At 40.5% G+C, this 18195-nt stretch overlaps 1 protein-coding gene across 1 annotated transcript in view; it reads right to left on the reverse strand.

Annotated features, from left to right (window-relative positions):
• Positions 1-1016: 1016 nt before the first annotated feature.
• MFSD6 (major facilitator superfamily domain containing 6) overlaps positions 1017-18195 on the reverse strand; it is a 92068-nt gene continuing 74889 nt past the window's right edge. Inside the window, exons 3-6 of the mRNA XM_006878758.1 lie at positions 11476-11637; positions 10538-10636; positions 7784-8064; positions 1017-1749 (exon numbers count right to left, since the gene is read on the reverse strand). Coding sequence (XP_006878820.1) covers positions 1546-1749; positions 7784-8064; positions 10538-10636; positions 11476-11637 — 746 coding nt within the window. The 3' untranslated portion in view covers positions 1017-1545. The remainder of the gene's footprint in view (positions 1750-7783; positions 8065-10537; positions 10637-11475; positions 11638-18195) is intronic.

The raw sequence follows: 18195 nt of genomic DNA on the forward strand, positions 1-18195 counted from the left end.
GCTCAATGCTATTTCTCTCTGCTATTTTGTTTTTAAGCTTGTGTTTTGTGGTGCAGCTAGACATTCAAGTGTAGGATCCCCTTTGCCTGGATGTGGTGTGGGGCCGCCCTGCATGAGCGTCCATTGACCACTGGGCCTGTCCTATCAGGGTCAGAAGGCAAGGCGAATTGCTCATTTTTAACTTGCTTTCCTCCCTCCCCTGCTGGTCCAAAGCTGTTACACCAGCAAACTAACCTTCAAAGCAAAGATCTGTTCTCCATAACCCTGCCCCAAGGCTTGCTAGGAACCTCCGCTTTCATTTTCAGCAATAAGCTTTTTGCATGATTCACCCAGTGTTTTGACTGTAGTTGTAACATGCACTATGGCATACGTATGTCTGACCTCTCCAGTGTGTGAACTCTCCAGTGTTTGTGGTCCCCATTCTTCATGGGAAACAATGCACTGACATTTGCTTCCTTAATTTGTTTGAAAGTATAGTTCTTATTCCCCTTTCTAGCTTCCTATTGGTTACCCTTCCCCCTCACAAAGTAAAAAACAAAAAACAAAACCCCCCCAAAAAAACAAACCAACAACAGACTCATTATGTAATTTTTACAAACTGGATTGGTCCCTCCCCCTCAGGCACTTAAATTTTACACTGTTATTTTAAATAGCATTGCTTAATTAAAGAAAGCATTAGGAATCCAGTGATTTGTTTTGGTTTGCATTTTTATCAATCAGCTAATTAGAGCCCAACTCACTATAAAATGGTAAATAGTGATGAAAGCTATTTACAGTATCAATATACTTAGTAAACCTTGTCTAACAAGCCACAGGATACTGAGTTGGTTTCTTTTAATATTCTCTCATTTCTAGTCTTTCACAAGCCTCTTTTAAAAAGGTGTTTTAAAGCTCAATGTAACTTGAAGTCATCAATAATAGTTTACTTTGTTCAAAGAATCATTTCTTTTCTTTATGCCCCTATCCACATAGAAAAATAGGCTTGCTAGAGATCTGTCAAGTTTCTGATGCAAGTTAAAAGTATATATGCTCCTAATGTTCATCTGGTTATTTCTTAAAATATGTCTTACAATTTTTTTGAGTAATTCTTCTCAAGAGAAATAAAATTAGAGATGTATGCTATTTATTCCTGGTTTACCCTTATGAGCCGAATCTTTATAATAAACAGAGAAATTCTGTATAAGCAGCATTCACCTTGCTACATCTCCCCTCCACTTACTCAGGGTCACTGCTGGTTTCCACTCTTACTGCACTGGCCGAGTATCCTGTATCTCTTGACCCACCCAACAGAGGGAGCTGAGAGTCCTCCCTGAGCTCTCCTTCCTTTCTGTCATTACAAAGATGAGAGTGTGCCTTTTCCTGCCAACATGTACTGTAGCTCCTGTGTGTGCATGTATGTTTCCATGTTAATGAGCTTAGATATTTAGAAGCATGTGTGGTGCTATGATTCCTCAAGGGGAGGCATGTCCTGGGTTGGGGTCACCTCTCCCTCTGTGCTGGCAGAGGAGCCAATTCCATGCAGGGTGTGAGATGAGCAGGGTCCCCTCAGCGTCTTCCCACAGCAGGCTGGGCCTGCTGTTCCTGACTTGCCTCCCCAGGCTGGTCCACAGTGGGGTGAGCAGGGCTGGTATGGGTCTGAGATGCGGCTGCTTGAGAGGCTGGCTGATTTCTGGATGGGTCGGCATGAATGTCACATGGGACAGGCTGGGTTTCACCAGCTGGAGAAGGTTCCCGATTCTCATTGGTCCCCTGGAAGAGAAATAGGAGATGCCATTCAGTAACAGCCAATAGAGCCCAACGATTTTCATATTCTCCAAGTTAAGATATAGCAGCCATCCTGAAGTGTCCACTTCAGGGAACAAATAATAGAGGAATAAGGATAGTGTCTTACCTTTCATCTCTTTTCCTATGTGCAACTGCCAAAGCCGCATGAAAAACACAAACACTATGAGTAGATGACTCCTGGGGACAGGAACATTTCTACCAAGATGCTTGTTACTTTTAGGTTAGTAGTACACATCAGCAAATATCTACTGTGCCCTTACTAGCCTCTGAGGCAATTCTCTGGGAATGCAACCCTGAATCTGTCTTACTCGTTAAAAACCAGTTGCCAGTTACTCTTTCTATTTCATAGACTAGGGTAACCCAATTCCTCTGTTATATGCAAGGTTACTGAGCTGCCAATTCAATAGCATCTAACAAAACCAAGTCAGAAACAAAAGAGCAAATAGTATATGGTTCTGCTTACATGAAATACCTTGTTGTTAAGTGCTGTCGAGTTGTTTGTGACTCTAGTGACTCTATGTACCAGAGCCCTAAACCCTGCTCTATCCTGTGCCAACCTTATTGTCTCAAACACACCTACGCCCATTACCCCAATCACTGAATCGATCTATCTCATCGAGAGTCTTCCTCTCTTGTGCTGCCCCTCCACTCTCCCAAACATGATGTCCTTTTCCAAGGACCAGTCCCTCCTTGCAACATTCTCAAAGTATACTGTTTTGGGTGGGGTTTTTTGTTTGTTTGTTTGTTTGTTTGTTTGTTTGTTTTGGGATGTGTGTGTTTAAGTTGACAGTTTTATTTTACTGGGATCCATAGTCAAAACCCATGGTTGGGGAATTCAGAGATCAAAAGTGTCTGATACAAAAAACAAAGAAACAAAAACAAAAAAAAGCCCAACCTACAACAAAACCCAGTTGCCATCAAGTCAATGTCAACCTACAGTGTCACTGTGTTCAGTGGCTGATTTTTTAGAAGCAGATCACCCTTGCAGTACACCTCTGGGTAGACTCAAGCTTCCGACCTTTTAATTATCAACCAAGCGCACTGACCATTTGCACCACCTAGAGACTCCACCACTTGTTAAGTCTACAGAATTCGGGAGTGAAAGGATATCTCATTTGGTGGTGGGTTTCACTGAGTCAATTTTAATTCACAGTGAGGCCATGCAGGGTGTCTGGAGGGCAGTATTTGTGGAAGCAGATAGCCAGTTCTTTTTCTGCACAGCCTCTGTGCAGAGGGTAGGTTTGAACAACAGACCTTTTGGGTAGCAGCTGAGCACTTAACCATCTGCACCATAAAGGTTCCCACTCACCTTATCTAGCAAGGACTTGTAAACCTCAGAGACAAAAGCCAAGAGAAGCATGTCCTGGAGTTAAAAATGAATCTAAGGGTTAATTTGGGATGCCAAAATACACAAAAGATTTAAATGAGACAGAATGTCCAGGTTAAAAAAGGGAAAGTAAACAGGTACTTATGTAAACAACTGCAAGTAACGATGAGAACGCATTCACTCTAGTGTATCACTGGCAGCAATACCTGAAAACTGCCATACGGATCTTTACAAATCAGGAATTATGTTTTTAGAAATAATGGGGCTTCCCTCTGATTAGCATGCACTGCTTCAAAACAGCTGTGCAAAATAATCTCTGTGATTTATTCGAAAATTTTTCTTAACTTAGTATAACAACTTTTTCATAAGAATAAGTATCATTATAAATAACAGTTCTAGTTAAGCTTATTATACTGGGGGGGAGGGTTTTTTTTGTTTTGTGGGGTTTTTTTAGATTTTAATGAAAGGTTATAAAGAACTTGGATTTCTACTCATTCATTGTTGCTGGAGGGGAGTATTTTTTTATAAACTCTACCTAAGCCCAGTTTATGCAGATGACACAACCTTCCTTGCTGAAACTGAGGAGGACCTGAAGCACTTGCTGCAAAAGGTCAAGGACTGAAGCCTTCAACATGAATTGAAGCTAAACATCAAGGAAACAAAGATTGATTCTCACCACTGGGCTGACTGGCAGCATCATGATGATGGTAAAAGGACCGAGACTGCTAACAGCTTTAGTTTGGTTGGCTCCACAATCAACACTCTTGGTACCAGCAGCCAGGAAATAAAAAGATGAATTGCATTGGGAAAGTCTGCTGTCAGAGACTTCTTCAAAGTACTGAAGAGCAATGATGTCAGTCTAGAAACTAAGGTGCATCTGATCCAGGCCATTGTCTTTGCAATAACTTGCCATGCATCCGAAAGCTGGACAATGACTAGGGATGACAAAAGGAGAATTGATGCCTTTGAGCTGTGGGTTTGGAGAAGAGTACTAAATATATCATGGACTGCTAAAAGAACAAACAAGTTCATCCTAGAGAGGGTAAGACCAGGCTGCTCCTTGGAAGCAAGGATTCTGAAGCTTCGTCTGACATACTTTGGACATGTTGCAAGGCGGGACCAGTCCTTGGAGAGGGACGTCATGCTTGGGACGGTGGAGGGACAGTGCAGGAGAGGAAGACCCTCGATGAGATGGATTGATTCAGTGACTGGGTAATGGGGTAGATGTATCAGAGACAATAAGATTGGCACAGGATAGAGCAGGGTTTAGGGCTGTTGTACATACAGGTCACTATGAGTCACAGGTGACTCGATGGCACATAATAACAACAACCTAAGCCCATAAGGCATCAGAGAAAATGAATTTTAAGGTAATGAAAAAACTGCTATCCTAACATCAGGTATCATCCTTTCTCCTAATTTAACTCTTATTTCAAGATTTTACAATCCTTTATATATGCTCTTTTCAGCATGATATTCCAGTTCTGGACAGAGCAAAAGATTTATGAGTTTATTCTGGACATATCTCAGACATATTGCAGGTTCTGTTCCAGACCACCATTTTTATTTTTTGGATTACCAGTGTATCTAAAAAATTATGTTTACACTACAATGGAGTATACTAAGTGTGCAGCATGCAGCAGCATAATGGGGAAAGTTGCAATATTGTAAGAATTACCAAGATGTAATAGAGATGAAATGAGCACATGCGTTTGGAAAAAAATGGCACTGAAAGATTTGCTTGATGCAGATTGCTGCTACAAACTTTAGGTGTGTAAAATACATTATCTGTGAAGCATTAAAACAAGGCTTAATAAAACAAGTAATCCTTTACCTTGATGGATAAATAACTAAGATCATGCATCCTAGGTGGCAATGAAGAGTCAAATCTGGTTAAAATTATGCAGAGATTATGTTAATTTACAAATTCATGATACATTTCATTAAATAGCTTCAAATTCCCTAAAGAAAAAATGATCCAAGTTACCATTTAGAAATTTTCTGTATGATTTCTTTGCTTATATGTCCTCTGAAGCAAGTTACATGAACTTATCATGAAACAAGTAAAAGGAAGTGATTGATATAAAAAGGGGAAGTGAACTCTTTACTTTAAACCTTTCATAGAAGTCACTTATCTATATTTCACAATCAGGAAATAGTTCTAGTTACACAATTACCCACACTCTTTTATCACCTTGATTTGATTTACTCAGGAGACACCAAAGCCATACTCCCACACTCAATTAGATATGTTAGACCTTTTTGTGTTACAATTACTCTAAAAATACTCAGACCACTGCATAACCAGATCCTCATCTAAAAGTCTAAACCAAAGCCACTAAAGTCACTTCAAGAAATGCCATTCTCAACCATTGTGCACCCATGCCTCTCCAACTATGTATGCTAAAACAAACCGTATACAGTTATCCTGAGCAGCCCCACAGCTTCAAGGTAACCACTATTAAACACCATCTTAAGTCAAACATGCTTCCCTCACTGAGAAAAATTCCTAAACCTCTTAAAATGGTAAGTCCTACTACTCTTCACTTCACTCAGCACTCAAGCCCTAAAAAACCTTCCACACAGCAGTCTACTCCAACCATACACCTCATTAGCTCAGCAAATTGCTCTCAACAAAGATAACAAACAGCAACCACCATTTCAGCATCACCTAAAGCAGTTTCATCCTATAAACAACCCTTTGTTTACTTCTATATAACCAAGTCCACTCATACTGTCAAAAATAACCAGAAAAAAAAAATTACACACATTGTCCATATTGGTCACGCAAAATCCTTAACATTTATAATACCAAAATTTTCTATTAAACAAAAAAAAACTTCTACCTTTATAAACCCCAAACAAACATACAAACAAACAACTATATCCTACTAAATATAATTCCTTGCCCTCTAGCACAATATAAATAAGCAGAGAATACACTCTGAATGCCAATACCTACGTACAGGTCTCCAATGACATTCTCCAAGCTGATCAGACAATAATAAAATAAGTCTCTGGGAAGTCACAAACTATGCAGGACCCACCAAAGTGGGTCCAAAGTATCCAGAGTACCTTATTATTCTTTAACCAAAGTCAGATGGTAACCAGCCTTTCCCACTGTTTACTGCATGCCTCTTTACAATGATCTTAGCTAGCAGTAGTACCAATCAATTTCTTAAAGCACACTCCACCAAACTAGCTCAAGCTACTTCACTAGCGCAAATTAAGTACTCCACCATTCCAAAATTCCAAAACACATTCCCTTCTAAAAACCAAAGCCTGTTAAGTCGACTAAGCCCTCTCGCATCTAGTACCCTCTGCAATGAACACGAAAACTGCATATACAGTGTTCGCATGAACCAGCACACTGTAGCTGAACCAGGACAACACTTTTAGTGTAATAAGACACTATACAGAATTAAACCACAAGCCTTCACCCAAATTAGCTCAAAACCCCATTTTTAGCGTAAAGTCTTCCTTCTCTAAGACCAATAGTAACCATAGCACATTGTTATTAATCGCTCCATGTCTCTTTAAGTTCTTAATTCACAGGATCAAGGAGATGACCAACTTAATTCTCCCCTGGCCACTGATCCCAGACTGACTCACTCTAGCCTCTGAACCCCCAAATCTTAGCCCCTGTTCAGAAGGAAGTAGCCAAAAGAAAGATACGTCCCCTGTTTTATCACTAAAGAGGCTGGAATGTTATGTCTGGACAAAGAGGGCCTAAGAGAAGAATGAAGAATTCAGAATTCAAACACTGATGGCCTTGCCTGCTACTGATAAGAAGAGCAAATGTCCTTGCCTGCCTTCCTGAGCTAGCAGGTGGACCGTAAATCAAAGTGAAATGTCCCTCTCTGAAGATTGTTATAAAAAACCATCCCTAATAAGTTCACAGTGTGACTTCCCCATTCTGCAACCCCAGAATGAGGAACCTTACCTGGGAGCTCCCCTATTCACCCCCTTAATGAAGCTGCATTAAGCTTTCTCTCATTCTGATTTCCTCCTTAAGTCTGCTAATTTAACACTTAGGAGCACAGCTTGCTGACTACCTTCATTTCACAGGTATTTATTGAGGTCCTGTTCTAGATAGTAGGAAAACCCTCAATGAGATGGATTTTGACACAGTGACTCCCATAAAGGGCTGGAGCATGACAGAGATGGTGAGGTTGCTGCAGGGAAGGGCCAGGTTCAGATCTGCTGTCTGGGTCACTGTGAATCAGTCAACTTGACAGCCCCTAACAAGGACAACTTTCTATACAACACCCAGGACAAAAATTTTGGAATTTCAGAGATTAATAAATATGAGTCTTCCAAGAATTAAAAAAACCAAAAAAATCCCATTTATCCTCAGAACACCTGGTATTACTGAAATTTTAAAGACATGTAAAAAATCAAAATGGGTTTATTTCTTGAATTTCTTTCAAGAAATTCTATATATCCCTGTAAAGTCTGCCTAAATCCACAATGCAGATTATTCCCCTATCTGGGACTTTGTGTATACCCTTGCATACACTTATCACAGATTACTGAAATTATTTATTTGCATGTCTAGTTCCCTCAACAAAACTTCAAAATATCTTGTTGAACTGGCTAGATTAAAACAACTGAGCCCACTTCAGGTGGCTCTGGCGAAAGGCGTACTGCCAGCTAGCAGAGGAATTTTACCTGTAACGGTTGTATCTCAGAAGCCCGGCTGTCTCTTGTCAGTTGCATCAGCTCTTTAATTTGGTAGAGCACATAGACAAAGGTCACCCAGGGAGAAGAGCTGACACCCCAGGCTGGTTTGTTCACATCTTCCTGTTCTTCCTGGTGCTTGGTTTTTTTGGGCGGAAGCCTGGGCTCAATGCGTGGCATGACATCTTCTGTCTGTTGCTGTACCAAGTCGATGGTTGCTATGGGAACAGGGCTGGAGGGAACAGGAATTCTTTCTGCCAACATTGTCTTGTCTGGAAAGAAAATTATGTTCAAAGTGATGTTTCAGGGGTTTCTTCATATTTAAATAAATCCTATCCTTCCAAAAAAAGCAACAATCCTTTTTTTTTTTTTTTTTTAAAAAAAAAAAAAAAGCATCACTCCTAGAGTCTATTCAAATGGGCTAGACAATGCTAATTAGCTCTTGTTTACTCAGGGCTTCTTTACTTGGCCAAGAACTAAATAAATAAACATGATGTTATCTTTCTGAGACTCCTTGTAGAGGCTTAATACACAATAAAAGTTGCTAGAAAAGGACATCATGGTTGGCAAAGCAGAAGACAGTAAAAATGAGGGAACCCTTGAATGAGGTACCCTGACACCCTAGTCACAACACTGGGTTCAAATATGCCAGAGCAATCATGAAGATGACAAGGGTCAGGCAACATTTTATTTTGTCACACGGGCAGTTTCTGAATATAAATGGTACTGGTTCCTAAACTGACTTATGTGGAATTTGTAGGTACACAGAACAAATACACTCGGTTCCTACTTGGCCTTTTTGTTGTTGCTGTATGCCGTTGAGTCAGAACTGACCCTCCAGCAGGTTTCGGGAGCCAGTTAATTACAAGGAGGAGACTACACATCTTTCTCAAACCACATACCTTTAGGACTTCCACACAGCTTCTTACCATCAGGCCTTACTTAGTGCAAGAAAGGTGCCCTGGAGGCACAGTCAATTAAGCACTGAACTGCTAAGTGAAATGCCATGGGAGAGAAAGGGGGCAGTCTGCTTCTAGAAAGATTTATAGCCTTAGAAAAATCCAAGGGACCGTTCTACTCTCTTCTATAGGGTTACTATGAGTTGGAATCAACAGCAGTGACTTTCACTGAATGAAAAGACACAAAGCCATTTCAGTGATTTAAAAGCAACACATGCAGGAAGTGAAGGTGATTATAATGAAGAATTTGTTGCAAGTGGAGGTTGGTTCAATTACTTAAAAGTGAAGGCAAATTTACATAATATTAAAGGCCTATGTGAGTTGTCCATAAGTCAAATAGTTATAACCTAGGAACTTACTATAAACACCAGATATAGAAAAATGTGAGAGCAGGATGGGCCATCTCCTCCTGTGTGATTTACTGCCTCTGAAAACCCACTATGAGTCTGTTCCGACTGGATGGTACTCAACAACAATATATAGAAAAAGGCATGAGCAGCTATTGCTACTGGCTTTTTATCAAAGGCATGGGCTATGTGATACACTCATAATTATAAAAGAATATAAGTGAGAAGAATCAGCTTCATCTCTCATTCCGCATAACCACTGGAATTAAAATCGGTTTCTGGAGTTTCAGCTACAAATTATTCTTCTCTCTTCAGGTAGAAACAAAGGCTCTTCAAAGGTCAGAATGCTCAAGGGAGATGTGGTCTCTACTGGACCGAAGAACTGAGCAAGATCATGACTGTTCTGCTAGTTGGCCTTCTTTGTTTAAAAAAGAAATCAACTGATTCTCATTTACCAACTGTATATTGTAAACCATTTAATCTGTATAACCATTTAATAAAGATGATGCATTGTTCAGAAAAAAATGTCACGTTTCAGGCTTACATAGTTTAGGATTTTTTTTTCCAAATGTAGGTCAAGGCATAAAGGTTAATATGACTCCCTATCTTCAGTAGTAAAATTACTCTGTATATAAAAAAAACCTCAAAACTCAATGGTGTTAAGTCAAAAGTGACTCCTAACTGACCGTCCAGTGGTTTTGGGGAGGCTGTAAATCGCACTGGAGGAGATAGTCTAGGTTTCTCCTGAGGAGCCGCTGGCTGATTCAAATTCCCAGAACCACTTGCCTTTGAGTTACCAGGGCAACCCCCTATCGACTACACCACCAGAACTCCCTAATATTGTATCTATATATTTGACTTAAATTTGAAATATCTTTATAAAACCAGAAAATATTTAGAACTAAGTCTTCTTTAGTATCTTGTATTGCCTTTGAAAACCTACTGGAGGATCAACTATGGATCAGTTAAAAAGTTCTGACTCGATGGTACATAAAACTACAGCAACCAGGGAGCTGTGGTGGCCTAGTGGCAAGAAGCTGCACTGCAATCCCGGAAGTATGTGGTTCAAATCCACCAGATGCTCTGCTGCAGAAGGAGGGGCAATCTCCTCCTGTACCAGTCAGATTCGATTTGGCAGTACACACAAAAAAATAAATAAAAACAAACAAATAAATAAAAACCCTTAAAAAAACCCTATAGCAACCATAAAAAAATTAAAAAAACCTCAAAGCTACTTAAATAACCAATATTCATTTCAACACAGCATGGGCTTCTCCCAAACAATGGTATACAAGAGTTCACATCTACTAAGAAAATCTAACCAAACAGCTCTGTTGTACACTGTCCTGCCACCATTAATTATTGGGGGGGGGAGGTTTTATATGGTGTATGTAGCATTTCCATGGTCTGAACCATTAAGAATAAGGAGGATTCTTTACCATCTTCCTCATCTGGCACCGCCAACCACTGGATCAGGGCGAAGAGCAGGAGGATCACTAGGCAGGCCATGCCAATTCCTCGGAAGGTTGCAGCAGCCCCTGTAAAAAACAGTCCTCTCTAGAGTAATTCCAAGAAAAGCAGATAGCCCTCATCCAAACAAATCAATGCTCTGAAGTGCTGGGCTAGGTGGCAGAGCTTGGGATGACTCAAATGTGAACGGCTTGGCGTTGTGTGTCAAATAACACAGCACTGGGAAGGGGTCAGGGAAGCCAAATGTTAGCATTCTATCCGATCAATGACATAACTGTATTAATAAAGGGTTTTCTGGGTGCCATTTGCCATCAAATTCAATGATGATCTCCTTTTCTATAAAGACCATGTACCCAAATATTATCAAACAGCTTTAATATTCCATAGCTAGAACCACAGAGTACAAATAGGGCTATAGATTCAGACATCCTTGAACTCGTCTTAAATAAATGACTGAACATTTTAAGATCCCTAGAGAATGGTACTCATGTCTACCCCAGTCTATGATAGATCCAATGAGGGAGATCCTACAAGGCAGGCAAATTAGGTTGTTGTAGCTTTTTTTCTGGGTCAAAATCTCCTGAAGTAATAGCAATGATAGATTTTCTTTACCCAGCATTACTATCAGAAGGTTTAGCTTACCTTCCTTCCGATCAAAGGCATGTGCTCTTTTATTTGGCTCATCTGAGAGATCTATGTAACACCTCATAGAGCAGCTTGCCAGAGAAGCAAGCACAGTTACAGGCTGACGCTGCTTTATACTTACTGCCATTTGAAATTACAGTATGAATCCTGGAAGTCAGTTTCAGGTCATAACTTGAATGTTTACTGAGGTGCTGCTGAAAAAAAATCATACATTTGTACTAAAGAAGAAAGGAAGGTGGGGTGAAGAGAAAGCCATTCTTACCAAAATAATTGACTAGCACGCCTCCAATCATGGCACCACAGCCTCGCCCCAAGCCTAGGTGGAGACCCTGCAGGATGCCCTGGGCAGACGTCCTCAGCTCGGGGGGCACGGCCGCACTGAGGTAAGAGATGCAAGCTGCCCAGATGGCTGCATGGGTCACTCCTGGAGAAGAGGAAGGAGAGTGGTTTGGTCAGCATACTTCAGTTATTCTTTGTGAAGTGTGCCGTATTTATTTACGTGTAGTTCACAGGGTGTTGTTGCACTGCTAACCCAAATCCACCGACAGCCAGTTCAAATCCGTCAGCAGCTCTGAGGGAGAAAATGAGGCAATATCTTTCTATGGGATTTACAGCCTTCGAAACCCAACAGAGGGTCTTAAGAGTCAGTTCCAACTCCCCAGCATTGAGTGAGGTTTTTTGACTACAATGATGACTACTTCCCATGACCTGCTGCTATCTAGTTCTGACTCATAGCAACCTATGAGACAGAACAGAACTGCCCATCGGGTTTCCAACGCTGTCGTTCTTCTCAGAAGCAGACTGCCTCCTCTTTCTCCCACTGAACAGCAAGATGGGTTCGAACGCCTGACCTTCCTCTTAGGAGCCAAAAACTTAGCCACTGCACTACCAGGCTTCCCTCTTGATTTAATGAGGCACCCCTTTCTGAACATTTCTGGGTTTTGCCAACTAGCAGCATGATTAATGTTTTGGATGTACAGCCTTTTACATACCTTAAATTACTTCAAAGCAGTTCAGGCCCCTGCTGAGAATTTGCATTTCGACCCCAGATACATTGATTCAGAATCTAGATTTACACAATCTTCCAAAGTGAATAAACTGCTTTGACGTCCTGGATTATTTACATTGGCTTGCCTTTTACATAAAGAATTAATTACTCAAAGGGTATAATTGTGTTTTCCAAAAGAATGGAGTTACAAGGGGCAGTGTCACTACATTTGCATTGAGATATTCCTTTTAGTACAAGGAAAAAGCCATTATTGCAGTTGGTAAAAGACTAAGAAATCATCTGGTTCTGGCCTTAGACTAAGTCCTGGACTTGCTCTCTAAAATTCTGATTTAGAATATGTTCATCAGAAATGCAAATGATCCAGTGGAAAATTAAAAGACCAATATTCATTTAAGATTGGATCTAACATTAGTCTGCTTCTGACCAAAATGAAGTAATAGGAACTCTACTCTTCCTGCAATAAACTAAAAACCAGACAGAATATGCCAAAAGCTTTCAAGACACTGGACATTAGGCAACCAGGACAGTGATTCCCAAGACTGGAAATAAGTGTAAGGTCCCCAATTACTGCCTAGGGAGGGTTTCCAAGTCATAGGCCAGGGAGGGAGAGAGTGTTGAGAAGATGGAGTTGGGTGTCTGGGGAGACCAAGGCAGCTGATATCACAGGGGGGACGGAGTGTTAGTGAGGAGACAGTACGATGGCGAGAACTGGGGGAAGATGGGTAAGGTTCCCCTCAAGTACTCTTCAGACAGAGCCCTGATCAGCCAGAGCCTATGAGAAAATTACCAGATGTCAGAACAAGACCATCCGAAAGGATCAGAGAAAACAGTCTCCGAAGCTCAAAGATGTGACATTAGCTGGAAGGAAATAAACTTCCTGGTTCCCACCAGCAGCCCCCCAACCCCAAGTCCACAGGGAGCAGAGCTCTGGGTGAAGACGAAGTGTCACTGATAACCCAACGGCCACATCTTTCTGGGGGTTCAAATCCACAGGAGAAAAATGGGCAATCTCCTCCCATGTGATTTTTAGCCTTGGACACTTGCCGGACAATCAGCTATGAGTTGTTTCTAACTAGGTGGCAGTAAACAAGTGAGGAGTGGGTAGGTGGCTTCCTTACAAGCCGTGCCCAAATCCACCAGTGACTTGGCAGGAGAAGAACAGGCCATCTCTTCCCGTGCGATATAACTGGAAGCCCAATAGAGGTTCATCTATGAGCTGATTCTGATTCGATGGCAATGAGTAAGTTTTAATCTTTCACTGATTTTCCCCTTTTCCAAAGATCATGTCCTTTTCCTGACTCTTCCTGAGAGCATTCTCAAAGTAAGTGAGACAAAACCTCACAACCCTTGTCCCTAAACAGCACTCTCGCTGCACTTCTTCTAAGATAGATTTGTTTTTTCAGTGAAAAAGACAAAGATCCTTAGTGAGCCAGACTGACACGGTGACTAGCATGCTGGGCATAAACACAGCATCAGTTATGAGACTGGCACAGGATCGGGCAGGGATTCATCCTCCTGTACACAAGAATGCTGAATCACAGCTGACTTAATGGCATTTCACAGTAACAATCTTCCACTTGGGCCTCTTAGAAGCTCAGTGGTGATCAATCTGGGCTGCATGTAAAAATCAACTTGGGAGCTTTAAAAAGTATGAATGCCTGGTGATCCTGAAAATTCTAGTGTAATTGTTCTGGGATGTAGCCTTGGGAGCTGGTAAAATCTCTTCAGGTGACTCTAATGTCTGAGGGCCATTGCATTAGCAGAATCTAGGCAGAAGCCAGGAGACCAGATTCAGAGAAACACAGCCAGAAGGAATTAGTAGCCAGCCATACAGAATGGGGAGAGTATTTGAAAATAGTGCTTGTGGGATCAGCAATGATAGCACAATAACATGAACAGAAATGAGAACAGTAAGAAGCAAAACAAAAACGAGCAACAACAGTAAAAACTCAAGACATGGCCCTCTCTCAATCCTTCGCTGACCAGAAAACTGCTTCTTCTGTGATGCCTTTGCTAATCATCTCAGTGCAGGAGCTTCTCCTTCTGCATCTGAAGAGCTACCTCAAAATGAGGAAAACAACCGCCCAAAAGAATTACAAACATCAGTGCTTACTCAGAAATCACACGGTTACTCTGACTGGAAAAAACCTCATGATTCATGCATGTAAGACCTTGCATGGCTTCCTCATAGCATGTCCTCAAGACTGTCAGACTGAAAAAGGCCTTGGGTCAATATAATTAAATCATTAAGCACTGCTCTGATCGCACATAAATAATGCTAAAAGCAAGTCCAGAGGGATCATACTGTTTAAAATGTATGTACTTAAGTCTCAGAATAAGTTCAAGGCCATTTAAACCCTCATTCGTTGCTATTAAATCAGAACAGACCCACTGCTGGCTCTCCAGTGAGTTTCCTAGGCTGTAAACCACACAAGAGGAGACCACATATTTCTCCTAAGTAGCCACTGGTGGACTCATGACCTTCAGAGAGGCTTTGAGTTAGCTGCAGAACTCTATAAACTAGTCCACAAAGGATTCAATAAGGGAACATTTTATAGTGCTTGGCATCCAATCAAAATTACTAAGTAAGATCTTCCTTAAGTAGATTCAGCAAGAAAAAAAACACACACACTATTTTTACTTGTCCATTAGGTTACATGCCTAACAAGGCATATAAACCGAGAAACTTTAGTTGTAGTGCTAGGGAAAAGTACTGAATATACCATGGACTGCTGGGAGAACAAACAAGTTCATCCTGGAGAGGCTGAAATCAGGCTGCTGCTTGGAGGCAAGGATTCTGAGGCTTCGTCTGATACTTTGGGCATGAGAGGGACATCATGCTTGGTGAGTCAGAATCTGCCCATAACTGACCCTCCAGTGGACTTAATTCTTGGGAGGGTGGAGGGACAGTGCAGGAGAGAAAGGTCCTTGATGAGATGAATCAATTCAGTGACTAGGGTAATGGGGGGAGGTGTGTCAGAGACAGTAAGGTTGGCACAGGATAGAGCAGGTTTCAAGGTGATTGTACACAGGGTGACTCTGAGTCCCACAGAAGCAACTTGAGGGCACATAACAACAACATGTTTCAACTAACTAGCTTATTTTTTAACTAGAAACATAGGGGAGATGTTTAGAGATAGTCTGCACACTTAATTAATTTCCACAGAAGTCAAATAAAGCACTTCCTTTACCTGGGGAAACAAATGTAACAGACAATGCCAGCCTTATCAGGAATGAATAAAGCCAGACAGTGAGGAAAGCTGGCAGGCAGGAAGAAACAGAAGTACTCTTAAATATCTTTATTTGTACTAATGATGCTACACATCCCATTTCTTTTCAGATGTACTTTTTCTTTAAGAAAAAAAATCTACAAAAATATTCTAAGACATAAATTCATCAAAATTAATTAGATTCAGTAGTCAAGTCCAATTTATATTTTGGAAATCATTTAAAGGATGAATCATCTAAGACATGGAATGACATCAAACCACTTTAAGGGTGAGGGCATCTACACTGTTATGCCTGCATCTGTGCAATCCATTGCAGAATTTACTAGTGGACATAAATGGACTTGTATATTTATAGAACAAACCATTAAAATACATATTGTTGCTATCACTCTAGATCAGTTAGAATTCTAGTAGTTATTCTTCTAAATGTGAAAGTTAGGCTATGTACAAAATCTTCCAGTGATAGAGTTTCTTCTCCATGCAAAATTCAAAGCACTTAGTAAAATGTTGGGTCTTTTAAGGTAATGGAATACTTTTCCAACAGGATAACTTATAACAGAATGCTTTTATACAATTCTTAGAAATTTGGACTGGTATTAAATGGCAGTTGTAAAAGATTCCCTACAGTTACATTTCTAGAATTTCCTTACTGATTTTTGGAACTGATTTGATAACTGGAAACCACATTCTTTAAAGCAACTCTGGGCATTAACTGAAGAAAAAAAATCCATTAAAAGATATAATAAAATATACATGAAGAATCAAAGTTATTCTTCTTACATGACTCACTGTTTTCCAAGGCAAATATAGAATTAAAATTTACTTCTGTGAAATAATATTTCAAACTAAATGAAACAGATCTGTTTTTTAAATAACTACATAATTAAATAATACATCAGATTGGACCAGATGGTTAGCATCACCACCTCTGTGTACAAAAGGAAGTTGTAGTTCTTAGTCTTAAATGTGGAACCTTATAGTAAGTGTCTTAGTAATCTAAAACTCTTGCCAATGAGCTTTCACTAATACACTGTTTTACAATTTTTTCTGGTGACCTAGTAGTAAGAAGCTGCACCGAAATCTCATAGGTACAGGGTTTGAATCCACCAGCTGCTCTTTGGGAGAATGATGGGCAATCTCCTCCTATGTGATTTACGGCCTCTGAAAACCTGCTGGAGGGTCAGCTATGGGTTGGTTTCAATTCAACAGTAAACAACAATTTACTAATAGGGGGCTCTGTCAGCTCAAAGGCATGCAGTTCCAATCCACCAAGTGTTCCACAGGAGAAAAATGGGCAATCTCCTCCTGTGCATTTACTACCTCTGACAATGGGCCAGAGCAATCAATCAACCCCTCTGAAAATCTGCTCGAGGGTCAGGTATGGGTCGAATCTGACTCACTGGCAAACAACAGCAACAACTGGCACAGCAAATGAACTTACCTTGTAGTATTAAGTTTATAGTAAATAAACTGATTCTACTATCAATTAAAAAAACAACCTTAAAAATCTAAAAACACTCCAACATTTTCCTTATTTAGTAAGACAAGAAATGAAAAAAGAAAATTGTGACAATCATACTATCTAAAAGAGCTTTCCTGTGAAATTTATGGGGCAAGGGATATCAATGCTGGGGGGGAGGGGGGAATGTCCCTATACTTTCTTTTTAGAGAATGAAAATAAAGTTGTTGTTACGTTCTGTAGAGTCAGAGCTGACCCATGACTTATCCTCCAGCAGGTTTTCAAAGGCAGTAAACCACAGAGGAGACACTTTGCCAGACCACAGAGGAGGAGACACTTTACCAGAGGAGCAGCTGGTAGATTTGAACCACGTGTGTTTGGATTGGTAGTGCATCTCCTTACCACTAAGCAATCAGAGCTTTAACTTTTTAATGAGAAGGTAGATGATAATACTCTATGTGATGGGGGCCAGGGAAATTCAACACTTCAAGCTCACTGCAGTCTGAAGGTTCAAACTACAACCCTCAAGTCGTTTTTGATTCATAGTGACCCTTCCTGGGGTTTCTGAGGTTGTGAATAGCTGAGGGCAAGAGCCCTTGTGTTATCAGGGCAATTCACAACAGAATACATCATCAAACCTCCCTGGGTTTAACCTAGAGCTACAATTTTTTTTTCCAAACCTTGTATTATGAGACAAAATAATCATAGTAGCATAATTGTTAAACAACTGTTTACTAACAAAAACATCTGCAATTCAAACCAGTTACTAACCAAAAGGTCTGTGGCAAGATCTAGTCAATGGCTATTAAAATATTTTATAATAAATGCAAAGTGATAAACAGCAAAGATGTTACTTTAAAGACTATGGTGTGCCTTATCTAAGCCATGATCCTTTCAATCACTTCCTACGCAGCTAAAAGCTGGACAATGAATAAGGATGACAGAATAAACAATGCCTTTGAGAAGAATACTAAATAGCCTATGGACTGCAAAAGAGAACAAAACAAGTTGGTCGTGGAGTAAAGGCAACCAGGATGCTCCTTAGAGGTAAGGATGGTGAAATTTCATCTCCTATACTTTGAACAGTTAACATCTCCTATACTTTAAACAATAAGGGATTTATCTTTAACTGCTCCACAAATTGCTGTCTGTCAGATACTCCTCTAAATCTGAACATTCAGATCAAGACAGACTAGGAAGAAGGATTGGCCACCCACTTCTGAAATAGCAGGCCTCTGAAAACCCTATGCACAACAGAACACACGCAGATTAACAGAAAGGGCA

Source organism: Elephantulus edwardii, unplaced genomic scaffold (genome assembly GCF_000299155.1).
Source record: "Elephantulus edwardii isolate Elephantulus edwardi_28Jun2011 unplaced genomic scaffold, EleEdw1.0 scaffold00001, whole genome shotgun sequence".
Taxonomy (NCBI): Eukaryota; Metazoa; Chordata; class Mammalia; order Macroscelidea; family Macroscelididae; genus Elephantulus; species Elephantulus edwardii.